The sequence below is a fragment of the Conger conger genome, chromosome 14 (genome assembly GCF_963514075.1).
Source record: "Conger conger chromosome 14, fConCon1.1, whole genome shotgun sequence".
Lineage (NCBI taxonomy): Eukaryota > Metazoa > Chordata > Actinopteri > Anguilliformes > Congridae > Conger > Conger conger.
This window is the reverse complement of record NC_083773.1, coordinates 31,787,251-31,805,834: the sequence shown is the minus strand read 5'-3', so window position 1 is coordinate 31,805,834 and position 18,584 is coordinate 31,787,251. Positions and strand designations below refer to the sequence as shown.

Sequence of the window (18,584 nt, the reverse complement as noted above, 5' to 3'; positions counted from 1 at the left end):
AACTAAAATTAGGGCCACCAAACTGCTTGTCTCTGGTGGACCATTTTCACAATGCAAAGTATCAGGAGGATATGTTGGGTTTCTGTGACATTGGCTCCTGATTGAAGCCGACCAGCTTTACTGTAAAACAAAAATTGGCCAATATGACAAGACAAGGGCTGTAGTCACCAGTCGAAAAACTTAAGTGCTAGTTTTCAGTCTAGCAGCCCTTCTATAGCTGTGTTCAGTACCTATTTCTACATAGTTTCTGGCTTCGACACCATTCTTTGCAATTATATGATCGGATTCATGAGATAAAATGGCCAAAATATCCTCTTTCAGTAGACCTTGTGATTAATTAAGAACCATTAACATGTCATTACTATTCGAAGGTTGCAGAGAAACAGCATCCAGAGTGGCTCTCAGGGGTGTGAGTGTGAAAGCCCCTGATTTATGGGAGTTCTGTGAATGTGTGAGGGATACAAAAAAATTAGCTTAGAGACACATTAGTTTTAAGCATTTATATTTCAGTTTTCAATGTGAAATTGAATGCATTGCTTGCTTGACTGATTATCAAATAGGAAAGTGCTCTCCACACAATATCAGGCTGCTGCCTCAGTTCACCGTGATGGTAGACTATGGGTGCCTGATTGACCAGAGGGGGTTAGTGGTATGCAATGAGACTGAAATCTTTCCGTTCGCAGCACCATACAGAGCTGCCCACAGTCAGCACTGATGCAGACTGGATTCAGTACCAGACCATGTGACCCACCTGCAACCCAGCAGTCCAAGTCCAATTGCTCTAATGGCTCACAACTGCATTGTGACGGCAGTCCTGATATAAATGACCTGTTAATGCTCCCTGTACTCCAGTGCTGTACTGTGAAGAACTCAACCACAAGGCTATAGGCCATGGGTCTCAAACTCTTGTCTTGGAGGACCACAGTCTCTGCAGGTTTTTGTAATTTCCTTTCAACAAGCAGCGGATATACACCTTGGAAACTTGCCTTCAATCAACGACTTAAGCACTTGCAGGAAATGCATGAACACATCAAAAAGCAGCAAAAACAGGGCCACCAGGGTTTAAAATTTCAGATCCCTACTATAGGTGCTCTGTTCGCCCTGGAGCTATCACCATGGAAACCAGCACTGATAAGGACTTAATTCCCACTGCAAGCTGTGAGGGCTGTCATTTGCACATTTACATGTATTCATAGGAAATTTGATGGTCTTAATGTTCTTCTCAAACAGATATTTCCCTGCATTAGTTTGTCTTGTATCTACATATAGTAGATTGTTCTCTCCTTGCAGGCATCTTTAGGATATTCTACAGACCTCATTCTTTAATCCATTGCTTCTTTAAAAGTTACCCTAGAATTTTTGATGCTGTAGTCTCCTTGCATGAACTCATCTTTGGCTGAACAGGGCTGAGAATAATGTAGGTAATATGGAAATTAATTTAACAAGCAGCAGATATAGCCTGAAGATATCTGAAGATACTTTCCAAAAAATGTCTGTTGCCGTATAACAGTTGACTGTTGAAGGATGATACTGCATTGAATATACCTTCATTTACACATTTTTTACAATCACTTTGGCGCTAATCTCACAATTGCTGTGCTCAATTTTCAAAATCTTAGACACAAGACTCAAAGTGGTGCATTCGTATCTTTGGCGAAATCTTGCACTTCCAAAATCATTGGTTCAAATAACTAATTTATCATTAAATACTATAGGAACATTTGTTTAGGTCAACCACACACAAGATACCTACAGCTTGACTGTCCAGTTGTTTTTACAATACTTCTATGCTACCACTATGTAAAATCAATCAGTCATTTCAGTGCCAGGGGGATGAAATATTACATCCATGATAATGTGGTAAAATTGACCATGTTCCAAAGTAATTGGTGTCAATAGAATTGAATTTATTTATCATAAAACATTCATGATCTAACCATTGAATGTTGTTACAGTAATCAGTTTCCATAAAACTGCCTTAGGAGTAACATTGCAGTTACTTATCATTTTGAGTAGTTGCATTCATTGACAGATGTATCGTAATGAATGAAAAGACAATATTTTCAAATGTAATGTGTGTATTAATTATATTATAATATTATATTATAATTATAATATTAGCTAATATGCTAATATTTAGAAAGTTAAGCCATTGTCATTGTGAACAAGTGAATTGGTTCAGCAAACAAATTGTTTTTGGTTTATGTGTATGTGTTCTATCCAAGCAATTGAAAAATTATTTTGATTATCTGTATTGACTTTTGTGTCTACAGTTTTGAAAAATGACCCCAAGGTTCTGAAATTAGTGCCATTAGTATTGTAAAAAACTGTAAAAAATAAAATAAAATCAAGGTCAGTATTTATATTATATGCAAAACATCCCAACTATAGGAGCTCATAGATATTTAGTTGTATGCAATTCTGTCTATTTATGACCATTTTATTTTACAGCTGTAAACTTTCCACAAATTAGAGACCTTTGGTGGACCTGCTCCTACTGACACTTCCCCTCACAGATGATGCCTTTCCAGCTGCTGACCAGAGGTGACTTGGTTGGACAAGAAACTCTTTTTTCTCCTGAGAGCTCAACAGGAACACCACAGATGTGCAGGTATCTTTCACTTAATGGCAGTATTTGAATAATTGAATGTCACCCGCTTCAAAGAAGAGCATAAATAATTGAATGGGGATGAAGTGATCTTCAAAGCTCATGACTAAAGAGGTCTGCTGAGAATCCGTTAGCACAAGGTCCCACAGTGAGGATGAAGAGTAGACTAGAAATAGAAGCGACTACAGGCTGTGTCTCAGTCAAATTTCTGTGAACTGTTCATAGCACCCCTGACCTAATGTTAAAATGACTAGCTGCAGCCTCCCAAAGGTTCCACCTGTTTGAAGTATCATTCTCTCCACAGAATGGTGTGACTTAAAACAATGAAAGCAAGAAGTGTTCAGCAGTACTTTGAGTGACAGTGTGCCGGAGACTTTGTTCATTCAGATTATACCCGTCTCTAGCCTGAGGAGATATCGCTATCATTTAACTATGAATCACTATCATATTTTCTGAGTTCTGCTTCTCCTATTGCAATAACTGCTCTCTAGAACATAACTCTATGGAACATATTTGCACATTTAATAATGGAACAATAGTTTAGAACCAGTATAGTTATCCTGTGGAGCTGGTTACACAAATACTGTGGATCTGCGGAGTGTCATGTTGAATTAACATAAGCTCACAGCTTCTGTTCAAACAAGTCTGTTCCTTTTTCAGTCCGTTTTAGTCAACTCACTGTTGAGACAATAGCCACTTATCTCAGAGCACTGTGTGATGCACAAATCTCAAGCCACTTCTCATCTGGTGCTCTCCATAATGAATGTCAATGCTATTTTGCCACAGCAGGGGGCACTGAAGCTGCAGTGTGAGAATTTGTCTGAGGGGGTGCTGTTGCGTGGTTTAAACGTGTTTTGGTCTTTCGTGTGTGTATGGATGCATGGTGGGGGCTCTGATTAGTGTGATCCATAGTGTGTGTTATCACTCAGGCCTTCCAGCAGATAAGAAGTCAACAGGATATATAGATTGTTTGAGCGAGGTTGTCATGACAACCCCTCTTGCTGCCTGAAACTGAACTGATAAACAACAGGAAGCAAGCGAAAAGATAAGTGCATCTCTGCTCTCCTCTGCTTCTCTGTGGAAATGCACTTCAGATCCACTCTCAGTAAAAGACTTTTAAGCAGAAAATGGAGGGACTGCTCATGAAAATTTTTTTTATCTTTATATGTTATACTCCTGACCCACAGGAAAGGGCCTGGAGCTGATACACATTTTGTTCCATTCCCACTTAACCTGAGGTATGAAATTAATGCATTTATAAGAAAAGGTCACTCCTGTTCTTTTGGGTCACAGAAGCCTTTAATTTCTGGAAGTTTCTGTTATTCACATTTAAAATAAACACCAAAATGTGCTGGTAATATTTGTTGATTGGTTGATGTCAGAAACATTGTCAATAAAATGAGCAGGACTGTTCTTGATTTTGCTTTACTGCATTTGTATGTATACTGTGAACTTATTTTATTTCGCTTTTCGTGCTCTCAAATGGCTCACACAATGAAGGCGGGCACCACAACCACCGACAGGGGCCGATGCATGTGAAAGCTTTGGCTATGTAATCAGCAATTATGATCAGCTACCAGACATTAATTACATTACATTAATGGCATTTGCCAGATGCTCTTATCCAGAGTGACGTACCGTTGATTAGATTAAGCAGGAGACAATCCTCCCCTGGAGCAATGGAGGGTTTTCAGGCCTTGCTCAAGGGTCCAAGGGCTGTGCGGATCTTATTGCGGCTACACCGGGGATCAAACCACTGACCTTGAGTGTCCAAGTCATGTACCTTGACCACTACGTTACACCCTGTGAGACCATGCCAGTGAGACACACCAATCTCCACTAGGCGGGTGCATGGGAGTAGAGCGCAGGATCCTGTTTCAGTGGCCTGGTGATCGGGTGGCATGCCACTAACTCGCCAGGCAAAACTGCCGATGCTAAAAAGGAAAAAAAGGTTGGGGTGGGGTGGGGTAGGGGATTGTTTAAAAAGTATTTTATTGCACCACTTAAATCTATGGTTCAGTCCACAAGTAGGTATTGTGTGGTGTGAGGTAGGCAGGCAGGCAGGCAGACGGGCTCAGAGCACTTCAGACACCTTTGTGAAAGGGACAGATGTCATAGACAAACTGTCAAAGTGCGATGGTTCAGAGATGAAAACCACGCTTCTCCAGTAATTAAAAAGGGTTCACTGACCCCACATAACCAACTGCTCTCGGGAAAAGCTGGGAGACGCCGTGAATCCGTACGCATTGTAAAAGCTGCTCACTCTCTCCTTGCTCCGTCGTTATTTTTCTTCCTCCTTCCCCCCTCTGTTGTGCTGCAGATGGTACGGCCCATTTAAAAGGGTCCCCATCCTCTGTGAGCCGGAGCCGTTGGTAGAGCATCATTATAGTAAGAGCTCTGCCTCCCCTGCTCTCTTCCTCCATCTCATGCGCACAGAGCCACATACACACACAGACACACACACACACGCACACGCACACATGCGCACACACACTCACACACGCACGCACACACACACACACTCACACACGCACACACTCACACCCGCGCGCACGCACTAGTCTCACTCACACCCGCATGCAGGCGCACTCCACCGACAGTCTAACTTCACTCCCTATTTCACCTTCTGACGGAAACACAATCGCCACCACGCGGCGTAGCGTAATCCAACAGCGAGACACAGTGCTGGTCCTCAGATGGCGGTGATGTGCGTGGAGCAGTTACACGGGCGATGAAGAGATAGAAGAAGAAAGAGAGAAGAGAGGGAGGGGGGTGCGCTCAGGCTGTTGTGCGGAGCCCTGACGGCATGCGGCTCTGTGCGGATCGGATCCTCAGGGGACGGAGCTCGCGCTGATGGATGATAACGGACAGCCCGCTGAGTGCGCGGACGGGGCCGGCCAGTCCTGCAGCCATGAGGGGGCCATCCTGCGGACCCATGCAGCACAGCGCCCGGGCCCGGGGGCCGCCGAGGTGCCCGCCACAGACCTCAGCCAGCACAACATGCACGGTGAGAAAACGTGCCTGTGTGTGTGTGCGTGTGTGTGTGTGTGTGTGTGCGTGTGTGTGTGTGCATGCATGTGTGTGCGTGTGTGCGTGTGTGTGCGTGCATATGTGTGGGCGTGCATGTGTGTGTGTGGGCGTGCATGTGTGTGTGTGTGTGTGTGCGTGTGTGCATGTGTGTGTGTGCGTGTGTGCGTGTGTGTGCGTTCATGTGTGTGCGTGTGTGCGTGTGTGTGCGTGCATGTGTGTGTGTGCGTGTGTGCATGTGTGTGTGTGTGTGTGTGTGCGTGCGTGTGTGTGCGCGTGCATATGTGTGTGTGCGTGTGTGTGTGTGTGTGCGTGCATGTGCATGTGTGCATGTGTGTGTGTGCGTGTGTGTGTGCGCGTGTGTGTGTGTGTGCGTGCATGTGTGTGTGCATGTGCGTATGTGTGTGTGTGTGCGTGTGTGCGTGTGTGCGTGTGTGCGTGTGTGCGTGTGTGCGTGTGTGCATGTGTGTGCGTGTGTGTGTTTCTTTTTTACGTGTCTACGAAAGTGCAATGCGTGTGCAAGCATCTTTCAGTGCTGGGTAATTAGACCCAGGTTCTGTAGTGGGGGCATAGAGGGCACAGCAAGGGGGTTGTACAGTAGTGAAATGGGGATGAAGTGGGGAGCGTGGTGCAGGAGAAAAGAGGAGCCACCCTGTCCTTTCCCTGCTTCCAGGAGCGCTAAAGAGAATTTGGGGGGGGGGGGGGGGGTCATGGATGAGTAGAGCCTTATTTTTTTTCCCTTAAACTCTCTCTGCCATCTTTATTAGGTGCATTGTGCTTTTCTCTTTAGCTCCAGTGTGTCCCGTGTTCCTGGTGGGTGACTTTGTGTACGCTGTGTTTCACAGACCATGTGTGACCTACAGGAGGAGGGTGTACCATTGCAGTGAATGGGAGATGATGTCATCGCAGTCATGCACTGATTTCCTACTTATTTTCATTCAGAGCTGTTGCCTTGTAAAATGTATTCACGAATGCCCATCACACGTATGTAAAAACAGATCCCATCCTCCCAGTCTGGAGTTTTACCTCACAGTGTTTGGGCGAGGGTGGGGTTGGGGTGGGGGGGGGGGGGTGGGGGGGATGTAAGGCCCACCTGTACTGGACTACCTTTTATGGAAATAATCAGTTTGCTGATATTAATTCTATATATCATTTCGATATTTAATTTACCCGAGTTGTTCGATTTACGTCCTGTGCGGTAATCACTAAGTGCTGTCCTCCAGTCCATGAATCAAAGGTCCGGCAGACATTTCCAGGTCAGGACTTTCTGTTGCAGACCCGTGCTTTACTGCGGATGAGCGCCCAGTCCGGCGGACAGCTTCACAAATATCAATTTTGAGTTTCTTTCCTGCTTTACGCATATTTTATCTGCTGTGACGGTCTTTGGAATTCACTTTTACTTATTTTACTTATTTTCTGTTGGTCTCCGGTGAAGAAGGATTCAGGTCAAAACCTAATGTTTCCCTTGCAGCTGTTGCTAAGCAACTGCTGTGCTCTGCCTTTGGATGAATGGCAGAAGGTTGGTTGGATTTGTACTCCACAACCGCATCAGTTTTCACACAAACACCTGGTGAGATCATTGCTTAAGGCAGGGGGTTTGTGAGGGCTCAGGCAGCCAGTGATATACACTCAGTGAGCACTTTATTAGGTATTTGACTTCTGCTGCTGTAGCCTATCCACTTAGAGGATTCACGCGTTGTGTGTTCAGAGATGCTCTTCTGCATACCACAGTTGTGATGCGTGGTAATTTGTGTTACTGTCACCCTCCTTTCAGCTTTGACCAGTCCGGCCCTTCTCCTCTGACCTCTCTCATTAACAACGTGTTTTTGCCTGCAGAACTGCCACTCACTGAATGTTTTTCACACCATTCTGAGTGAACTCTAGAGACTGTTATGCGTGAAAATCCCTGGAGATCAGCTGTTTCTAAGATACTCAAACCACCCTGTCTAGCACCAATAATCAAAGTCACTTAGATCACATTTTTTCCCCGTTCTGATCGTTGATGTGAACATTAACTGAAGCTCCTGACCCATACTCTGCACTGCACAGCTGCCACACGAGTGGCTGATTAGATAATCGCATGAATAAGTAGGTGTACAGGTGTTACTAATAAAGTGCTCAGTGAGTGTATTTAGTAGCCAGATCAGTGATCGCCATGGCAATGTGGCATTCAGGGCCTGAAGGGTTCTGTCTTCCATAGTCTGTACTGTATTTTAATATGTGAATTCTGAATGCTAATTTTTTTACAAGCTTAAAATGCGGAGATTGTGACTGAGTGTTCATAACACAACCCCCTGCTGAAGAATCACACCCACAGGCAGCAAATGAAACAAGTATAATAAATATCACAAGAAATCAGCCTAAAAACCCGAAACCTAAAAAGATCCTCACTTGTGCACGAACTGCAGCATCGTGAAACCTGCTCCGACATCTTATCGCGGCGTGCTCAAGAATCTTATACAAATGTCCTTCATGAATGACTCTCATGTTGATTGGAATAGAACGTCGAAGACTCTCAGTGTCACGACGCATCAGCTGTGAAATGTCAGTGGCAGCTCACAGCCTTTCAGCGATACAGCAGAACGGACGTACCCCTCCTCAGAGCTCATTTAACTAGCCCAGTGCCTCCTGGGACCTGCAGAGTGTGGCTGTGTGCAAATCCAATCCCTCCCCCTCCCCACTCTCTCTTAGTCCCTTCCCTGTAGTTCTGTGTGTGCCTGTGCCAGTCTAGCATAGTGGGTGTCTGAAAGCTTCAGGAGAGTATTTCAGCGAGGGCTAAGGGGAGCTTTACACCCTGGATATACCAGTCAATGAAGTGAATGAAGCCAGAAGCTTCCATGGCAACAGAGTGAGAAATATCTAACAATTCCTAACAACGCATGTGGAGCAGGTGCAGTCGGTGGGCAGACAAATGCAAATTTCACAATAGCTGGCATATATATGGAGACTCTTCTGTTCAGGGAGTGTGCTACATAGGCAACTGTAGATAGGAAAAGGAGATGGGGAAAAACCTAAATGTATGATGAGATTTAGAGAGCGAGTCGCACAGAAGGACAGCTCAGCAGATTAGTGAAGCATTGTGAAGGTCATATCAGTCCAGCAAAAGCTTTCAAAATGAGAGTTAACCCTTGTCTATTGAGCGCCGACTGATTGCTGTTTCCAGCGAGCGTGTCTTTGCTGCAAACAAACGCTCGTGCCTGTAGGGTCCCTGAGCTGCCTGTCTCTGTGCAGACCCCCCGTGGGAGGAGGCATGGGAGGAGGTGCAGGAGGAGCTGCTGCTGCTGAATCAGACGACGGACACGGACAAGTCTCCTGTGGGGGGCGCTGAGGAGGTCTCCGTCACCAAGCTTTGGGAGCAGCTGACCCAGAGAGACCAAGAACTGTGCCGTGCGAAGGAGGCCTTACAAGGTCAGAGCCCTTGAACACCAGAGTCTCTGCCCGCCAACCCAACCCACATGCCATCTACAGCCTTAATGATAATAATAATAATAATAATAATAATAACACTGAGAGGACACTGAAATTGGTAAATTATGCTAGGCTGTTAAATTGAAATCCATCTTGAAAGTATGTTCATGTCCAGATTAAATATAACTGGGCTGTATGTATTTCACCTAATTGCACTATGGCGTAGTTTTAGTGCAAACCATGAATGTATAGACAATTGTATTTCTATCCCAAAAAAGTGTACATTTCTGTCGCATCTCTTTTTCAGTTGGCCATATGCCCTTTACCTCTGACCGTTATAGTTTTCATGTGAGATATGTGTGCCCAGTGTCAAGCTTCAAGTACTTTGTTCGTCCAAATCGGATATATAGTTCTTAAGTTATCAGAAAAAACTTTTTTTCTAAGATGGCCGCCCTATCAGACAAAAAGTAGGTTAAGGTCATAATGGGGCGACATGGCTCAGGCAGTAAGAGCAGTCGTCTGGCAGTCGGAAGGTTGCCAGTTCGATCCCCCGCCTGGGCTGTGTCGAAGTGTCGCTGAGCAAGACACCTAACCCCTAAATGCTCCTGACGAGCTGGTCGGGGCCTTGCATGGCAGCCAATCGCCGTCAGTGTGTGAGTTTGTGTATGAATGGGTGAATGGAGAAGCATCAATTGTACAGCGCTTTGGATAAAGGCGCTATATAAATGCCTGCCATTTACCATTTCCCATAAAACAAATAGATGTTGCACAACTTCAGTAAATATGCATCTCTGATGAACAACGACATACGGTATAGACAATATTAGGCCAAAAAAAGTTCAATTTTTTCTTGCACCCCTTTTTCAATTGGCCATATGACCTTGACCTTGACTTTGACCTTGACCTCTGACCTACATAGTTGTCATTTGAGAAACATGTGCCCCAAGTTAAGCTTCAAATTGATACTTTGCTTGTCCCGATCGGACATACAGTAGTTCTTGAGTTATCAGCAAAAATGTACTTTCCAAAATGGCCACTCTACCGGATGAAAAGTAGGTTAAGGTCACAAAACAAATAGATGTTGCACAACTTCAGTAAAAATACATCTCTGATGTACAAGGACTAGTTCCAGGGCTTTCCTGAGATTCTGCAGCCACAAAATTTAATGAACTGGCCAGAAGAAAAGAAAAAGATAAAAAATTACATTCTGAGAGTGATTTTTGACAAGTGGGTGGACAAACAATCCCAACAACTGCTATAAGCCACCCCCTGTGGAAGAGGCTTAATAATAATAATAATAATAATAATAATAATAATATTGACATGTATCCATAAACTGACGAATAACATCTGAAGACAGTGCTCTTGTGTCCCTATATTAAATATATACCGCTGTCATATCACGAGTGAACTAGCTTAGGTGTGCACAGCTAATTTTTCTAATTGAGTTAGAGTGACTGGTGGAAAAAAACAGCTTACACACTGGCCCTCAAGGAATGGAAAGTCTGAAACCTCTGGTTTACTGTTTCAGAAGGACACTGAGCTGTGCAGTTTTGCAGGAATTTCTTGCTCTCTAAAAATGGCTGATAAGGTCAGGCTTGAGAAGGGTCAAAGTGGAGAGAAGCCAGCAATAATAACACAGCTTTAGGATCGCCTCTCACCTCCTCAGGGATTGGTAGCAAGCAACAACTAATCACCTCCATTGGTTTATGGGGTAGTTTACTTTAGGTCAAGTATGAATACGGCTGTTCATTAACCTTAAGAGAAGTAGGGAAATGTTTGCATGAAGGGAGGCTCAGTCCCTGAACAGGGAGTTAAGTTACCACAGATCCTGAGGTGGAGTGGAATTCACTCTATGGGTGACTATGCAAATACAGGAACCTTCATGTCTGTTGCATACATTTCCTGTTCGTTATTTCATTTGAAGAGCTTTCAACAGTGAACATTAAGTCCTTTTTTCGATTCATTTTACTCCCTAAACTTGTTGTTTTTTGCTGTCTAAAGCCCAGAGTTTTGATCTTTCACTGTGTATTTTAATGACAATACATGAACAGTTAAAAAACAAATGATGTATTTAAGTAAAATAATATACTTGTTCCATGCCAGTGGTGTCATTCCCATCACAACAGGATCAATGCTTATAAATAAAGTATTTTCAATTTAAAAGTTACTTGGCTACCATGGAAACATACAGTTACAAATAAGCACATGTCTGAGGATGATAAAGATTCTTGAAGTGATGTCCTAAAAGTGGATAAATCAAGTTAAATCACCTAGGTACTGAATATTTGTATTGTCTGTTATTTCCAAATGGACTCTGATTACATTCAATTTTTTAAAAGTTACTTTCATTTGGTATATTTAGTGTAAATCAAGCAACAGAAAGGATGTGGTGGAAAAGAATAGACTAGATATACTCACCAGTTGTGTCCCTATTTTAAACAAATAAAATAAAATAATTGATATTGATGCAGAGCATGGTACTCTCATCAAGACAATGAATGGGTTGGCCCTGACAGATTCTTTTGACAAATGAGAGATGACATCATATGGTATCAATCAGGGAACATACTTGGACATGTGCCTGAGCCCCATCCAGTGACGAAGAGACATTTGAAGTCTGGACAGATGTTTGTTCACTCAGAGTGGTAGATTGTTACTGCTGGTTCATGTATTTTGGAAGCCTGGATGCATCACTCGAAATGACCACACTATCTGAAGGGAAGGTAGCATTAAGGTCTCTCAGGTTTTTTTTTTGGTTACTCTTCTTCTGGCCCCACAGTGGTGGAATGACCTTCCCATGGATGTCAGAACAGCAGAGACTCTGACCACCTTTAAGCATAGACTGAAGACTTTCCTTTTCAGGCTGCTCATGTCCCGAACTCTCCCTACCTCCCAGTCATTTCTAATTGGTCTTTTGTTTTCTGTGTTGGTGCAACATTGAGCATTCTAGGGGTCTGACAAGATCTGGCTAATCTATTTTGTAAAATCTCTTGTGCAATCTGGATGTTGCCCATGACACTGTTCAGTTCGGTTTTTTTTTGTTGTTTTTTTTTAACTTATGAATGTTAAAAAGAATTGCAGTTACTGTTAACATGGTTGCAAATAAAATAAGGCACACACTGTCATTACCAACATACAATGTCATTCCTGCCACAGACCTTGTTTCTCGGTTAAGGAAATTATGATTTATGTCTTATTTATGTATTATTTCAGAAAGTACTTGTTTAAGTACTATGAACTGTTTTTACAATGAAATCCACTGTATTTGTAATTGTATCCAATAAAATTAGACGTTTAAGGATATGATAAGAATGACATTTTCTACTGAAAATATGAAAAAAGAATATGGCAATTAATTAGTTTATTAATACAGTTACTGTAATTTTGGATCATAATGAGACTAATAGACTAGTGTTTCAATTGGTTTCATTTTTTTGCATAGCCAATTATTCCCGCTATAGCAGAATCACCCCGATAACAAATATCATTCATGAAAAAGCATGCTCTGTTCCTATGGTTTGTAGTTAAGATGACTCAGCAAATATGGCCAATGCCCCCTGGTATATCTGGAGCAGTTTGATTGTGTATTTTTTTCCACAGCAATGAAGGCTGACCGGAAGCGATTGAAAATGGAGAAGGAAGACTTGGAGAAGCAAATGCAGGAGCTGTATGCCACACTGGAGAGCCGAGAGGAGCAGCTTAGAGACTTTATCCGCAATTATGAGCAGCACAGGAAGGTCATAGATTTCACCTACTCAACACTCATTTCATTAAGCCACAACCAACTGAGCATCAGTAATCACACAGCTAACTGACCATCAGTAATCACACAGCTAACTGACCATCACTAATCACACAGCTAACTGACCATCACTAATCACACAGCTAACTGACCATCACTAATCACACAGCTAACTGACCATCAGTAATCACACAGCTAACTGACCATCAGTAATCACACAGCTAACTGACCATCACTAATCACACAGCTAACTGACCATCACTAATCACACAGCTAACTGACCATCACTAATCACACAGCTAACTGACCATCACTAATCACACAGCTAACTGACCATCACTAATCACACAGCTAACTGACCATCACTAATCACACAGCTAACTGACCATCACTAATCACACAGCTAACTGACCATCACTAATCACACAGCTAACTGACCATCAGTAATCACACAGCTAACTGACCATCACTAATCACACAGCTATCACAAAGCCTACAGTCAACTGTAGTGGAGATGTTTGTGTGTGTGTGTGTGTGTGTGTCTATACAGGAGAGTGAGGATGCTGTGAAGATGTTGGCAAAGGAGAAGGACCTACTGGAGAGAGAGAAGTGGGAACTAAAGAGGGAGAGTAAAGAAGCAATAGACTGTGCCAATATCCTGCACTCCAAGCTTCAGCTGAGAGAAAAGAAGAGCAAGGAGCTGGAGGCTGAACTCAGCATTGTGAGTTACATGTCTGTACATACACACAAACACACACACCCACACACACACCTGTACACACAAACGCACACACATGCCTGTACATACACACACACACACACACACCCACACACACACATGCCTGTACATACACACAAACACACACACACACACACATACCTGTACATACACACAAACACACACATCCACACACACCTGTACATACACACAAACACACACACCCACACACACACACACACTTGTACACACAAACACACACACAACGCTTGTACATACACACAAACACACACACCCACACACACACGCTTGTACATACACACAAACACACCCACACACACACATACCTGTACATACACACAAACACACACATCCACACACACCTGTACATACACACAAACACACACACCCACACACACACACTTGTACACACAAACACACACACAACGCTTGTACATACACACAAACACACACATCCACACACACCTGTACATACACACAAACACACACACACATGCCTGTACATACACACACACACATCCACACACGCCTGTACATACACACAAACACACACACCCACACACACACATGCCTGTACACACAAACACACACACCCACACAAACACACCTGTACATACACACAAACACACACACCCACACACACATGCCTGTACATACACACAAACTCACACACCAACACACACACGCCTGTACATACACACAAACACACACATCCACACACGCCTGTACAAACACACAATTAAGCTAAATGACTGGGACACGCAAGGTAGGTGGTTCTAATCCCGGTGTTGCCACATAAGATCCGTACAGCCTTTGGGCCCTTGAGCAAGGCCCTTTACCCTGCATTGCTCGAGGGGAGGATTGTCTCCTGCTTAATATAATCAACTGTACGTCGCTCTGGATAAGAGCGTCTGCCAAATGCCAATAATGTAATGTAATGATTGATGTTCTTCTCAGGCAAAGCAGTCCCTGTCAAACCTCACTAAGGATGTTCCCAAGCGCCATTCCCTGGCCACACCCACTGAACTTGTTGCCCCAGGAAACCAGGAATGGACGAAACAGGCAGAACTGCCCCTCACTGCCGCCATTAGACAGAGTCAGCTGACCCTTTGCCATGGGCAAGGTATCCGTGCACACACACACACACACACACACACACTATGGGCTGGTTTCACAGACGCAGAATAAGCTTATCTCGGAGTTAATTTTCTGTGGAGAATCTCTATTCAAAATTGAATTTAGTCAAGGACTAAATCTGTCTGAAACTGAATCCCATAATTCTCATACAAACACGCGCAAATCAGTAGCTGTCAGATGTAGCCACAAAGTGCGTCCCACTAATTCCGAACTCCCGTGCTTTCATGCTCCAGGCGAAGTGTGGACTCGAGAACACGGTAGTACGGAGCACAGAAGTCTGCGGTTTGAGACAAAGCTAGTGTAGTTGTCATAACATGGGCAAGGCAGGGTAATATGGGCCCAGTGTGTGTAGGGCCTGAAATAATAATGATGATGATGATGATGATGAATATCAGGATCGAGAGGCCCTAACGGTGACCCTGTTGTTCTCAGCAATCGTGAGGAACAGCATATGCCACTCGCGCCAATCATCCATCATTTCTGACACTTCTGCTACTGAGGGCGACCGGTCCTCCTCCCCCAGCGACACCAGCTCCCCCCACCACAGGACACACTCCCCCTGCAATGTAAGAGCTGCCCGCGGCCACCCTGCAAGTAATCACCGCTCTTTAACAATTATCCCTTCCGCTGTCTCTCTCTCTCTCTCTCGCGCTCTCTCTCTCTGTCTGTCTGCTGCTGTCTCTCTCTCCCCCTCTCACGTAACATTAAATTACACTTAAATGAATTAGTGCTGAGACTGCAGAAATGTGTTTCCTCTCTCACACTCTGGCTCTGTGTCTCTCAGTCGGTGGAGGAGCTGGAGGAGCAGAAGTGTAAGAAGAAGAGGGAGGTGCTGAGTCTGGGCTCGCTGTCTCGGGTCTTCTCCCGGGTGAAGCAGCACAGGTCTGTGGACCCAGGTCTGTTCCACGGCCCTGTTGCCACCGTCTGACATGTGACACTGTGCACAGGGGAGGCCAGGACTGGAGACGGAGTGCGTGTGTGTGTGTGTGTGTGTGTGTGTGGTAGAGCGTGTGTGTGCGTGTGTGTGTGTGTGCATGTGTGTGTGGTAGAGCGGGTGTGTGCATGTGTGTGTGTGTGTATGTGTGTGGTAGAGCGTGTGTGTGTGTGTGTGCGTGTGGTAGAGCGGGTGTGTGTGTGTGTGTGTGTGTGTGTGTGTGGTAGAACGTGTGTGTGTGTGTGCGTGTGGTAGAGCGGGTGTGTGTGTGTGTGTGTGTGTGCGTGTGGTAGAGCGTGTGTGTGCGTGTGTGCGTGTGGTAGAGCGTGTGTGTGCATGTGTGTGTGTGTGTGCATGTGGTAGAGCGTGTGTGTGTGCGTGTGTGCGTGTGTGCGTGTGGTAGAGCGTGTGTGTGCATGTGTGTGTGTGTGTGCGTGTGGTAGAGCGTGTGTGTGTGCGTGTGTGCGTGTGTGTGTGTGGTAGAGCGTGTGTGTGTGTGTGCGTGTGGCAGAGCGGGTGTGTGCGTGTGTGTGTGGTAGAGCGGGTGTGTGTGCGTGTGCGTGTGCGTGTGCGTGTGCGTACGCGTGCGTGTGCGTGTGCGTGTGCGTGTGCGTGCGTGTGAGTGTGTGTGCGTATGCGTGCGTGCGTGCATGTGTGTGAGTGTGTGTATGAGAGAGAGAGAGAGAAAATGCTTGCATACATGTCAGAAAATAGAATAATAGTATATTAATCCCAACACATATCATTGGTTTACTTCTTGTTTATGAAAATGTAGATGGACTGAATGACCTGTTGTATCACCATCATGTATTCCTATTATTAATGGTCAGTATGACTACACAATTAGTCTCCACACAATGTTTCCAGTTAGTACTGTAGCGCGTGTTGCTTCTTATATTAACATGTCTTTATGCCTTTCTGTTGACTTGACTTTAAAAATTCTCAGGAGATATGTATATTTTAGGGTTTCCATATCTGCCCTGCTCTAAAATGATTGTTTGGTTACACTGTCCTGCTGCTGAAAAGGTTCAAAAGCTGCTACACTGCCATCTGCTGGTCATGATATCACACAACAGCTCAGGTGGGTGCAACGCATAATAATAACAATCTATTGCACACAGATACAACAAAGACACACAGAAGGCCAGACCCTCAATGTATGCAGTGACCATAGTGCTATGGAAGACATATAAATTAATGTTCCTACCTTTGACGGTGGGCCCTTGGACAATCTGTAAACATTCTGGACTGTCTGAAATACTAACTACATCAAGGTGACATACTAAAGCTCTCTTACTAATCACCTTGAGAATATTGCATAAGAATTGGTGAAGGGTGATTTAACTGGGGAACAATCAGGTTAAGGTATAAGTGTTAGCAATGGGGTCACTCAGAAGGTTTGTGTAGGCTTGTGGTGAGGATGTGTGTGTACCTTTGTGTACATGGTGGCCTGTAGCGTAAGTGGGTAAGGTACATGACTGGGACCCGCAAGGTCGGTGGTTCGAATCCCAGTGTAGCCACAATAAGATCCGCACAGCCGTTGGGCCCTTGAGCAAAGCCAGGGGAGGATTGTCTCCTGCTTAGTCTAATCAACTGTTCGTCGCTCTGGATAAGAGCGTCTGCCAGATGCCAATAATTTTAATGTAATGTAAAGTAAGCCAATCAGACATCTGACAAGATCCACATGAATTGGAAATGGGATAACAGCTAAGCTACAGTGATTTCCTTCTGTTAAATATTTTCTGATTCTAACGTGTTTTGACTCCTGTACTAACCTTCATTTACCAATCCGATTGTCCTTTGCCAGTTGTGTGCTTAATGTGTTCCAATAAATGCTGTGTCTGGTTGGTAGGGTGGGTAGTACCAATAGCAAGAGCCTCAGTGAATGATATTTCACTTTGCCGAAGAGCCTGGCCTTTTAGTGATTCATTAAAATCACGGCACTGCAGGGTTTAGTTCTCACACCCAATCTATACTTTCCGCCCGCTTAAGAATGCCCTGATTGCTAGAGCCTCGTCGTTATTATAAATTGTACAGACCAATGCATTATAACTGTGCAAACCAGTCTGTTTTCTGTCCCTGCAGGCTTTGCTTCCACAAAGATGACCTCTCCAGGAGCACTGACTGTGATCATTAATGCGCTTTGACATTTCTAAGCCCAGATTTAATGGCCTGACTTTAGAGCGAAGTGATCCTGGAACTGAGTTAGTCTTCATAATCCAAGATAATCCCCTGCAGAAAATAATTAACCCAGATGAGATGAGAGAACTGGCTAATCACCGGAATAATTAGGAGTAAGCATGTGTGTATAAAAAAAACAGTAAGGACATTTTCTGAGATATGGCGATGGAGCTTGTGCAATGATTTCACTGGCCCTCTATACATAATTGATATGGTTTGTCTCTAGATTTTATATGGCTTTTATATAAAAGTGCTGATAGTGCATTGGTGTATTTTGTAAAGGATTGTTGCTTGGCCAGTTCAATAGTGCCTGATCAGAGTTTGTCATTGGTTATGCATGGCAAGTAGGCTATATAAAAGCTTTGGGGATAAAAACATAATTGTATATGAATTCTGAATTTAAAAAAAGAAAACTGCTATTAGCATCGAAAAATTGAATATTTTGTGTTGTGTCTTGTGAATAAAAAGGATGTATTAATCAGAGGAATCCACAAAAGGTAAAATGTTGTATTTATCAGAATAATTACATATATGCTATAATATATATGCTATAATATGATATAATATAATATGTGCTATAAAATTAGGCAGAATGGTCTGCTGAAATAGATTTTCATATTAATAAAGTATGTAAACATACTGCTGTGGATTTCTGTCATTAAGCGTATTTGTTGTCAATGACTCTGCAGATGTCATATGTGCACCTGTATGCATGGCCATACAGTATATAGACTTATATCACTATATGAGACTTCGCTCATATCTCTGTTAAAGCTACATAACTGTGTTTTTTGTGCTGGTTGTC

At 43.8% G+C, this 18,584-nt stretch overlaps 1 protein-coding gene across 4 annotated transcripts; it reads left to right on the top strand.

Annotated features, from left to right (window-relative positions):
* The first annotated feature begins 4,982 nt into the window (after nt 1–4,982).
* Nucleotides 4,983–18,418, top strand: kaznb (kazrin, periplakin interacting protein b). 4 transcript variants are annotated; one of them, XR_009704837.1, is made up of 9 exons: nt 4,983–5,615; nt 8,867–9,043; nt 12,647–12,783; nt 13,339–13,509; nt 14,485–14,650; nt 15,097–15,258; nt 15,449–15,546; nt 16,625–16,679; nt 17,684–17,751. XR_009704837.1 is itself a non-coding variant. In XM_061220221.1 (9 exons), the coding sequence occupies exons 1-8, from the start codon at nt 5,462–5,464 to the stop codon at nt 16,659–16,661; spliced, it is 1,074 nt and encodes a 357-aa protein (XP_061076205.1). In that variant the 5' UTR covers nt 4,983–5,461; the 3' UTR covers nt 16,662–16,679; nt 17,684–18,418. The 4 variants fall into 4 exon arrangements, 2 of the variants coding, with proteins under 2 accessions (XP_061076205.1, XP_061076204.1); XM_061220221.1 differs by having other exon boundaries at nt 15,097–15,230; nt 17,684–18,418; XM_061220220.1 differs by having other exon boundaries at nt 15,097–15,230; nt 15,449–15,560; nt 17,684–18,418.
* Nucleotides 18,419–18,584: the final 166 nt, after the last annotated feature.

Coding starts and splice junctions, on each gene's coding strand:
- kaznb (XM_061220220.1), top strand. CDS start 5,462: ATGGATGATAACGGACAGCCCGCTGAGTGCGCGGACGGGGCCGGCCAG. Junction 5,616..8,866: donor CAGCCAGCACAACATGCACG/GTGAGAAAACGT, acceptor GTCTCTGTGCAG/ACCCCCCGTGGGAGGAGGCA. Junction 14,651..15,096: donor GACCCTTTGCCATGGGCAAG/GTATCCGTGCAC, acceptor TGTTGTTCTCAG/CAATCGTGAGGAACAGCATA.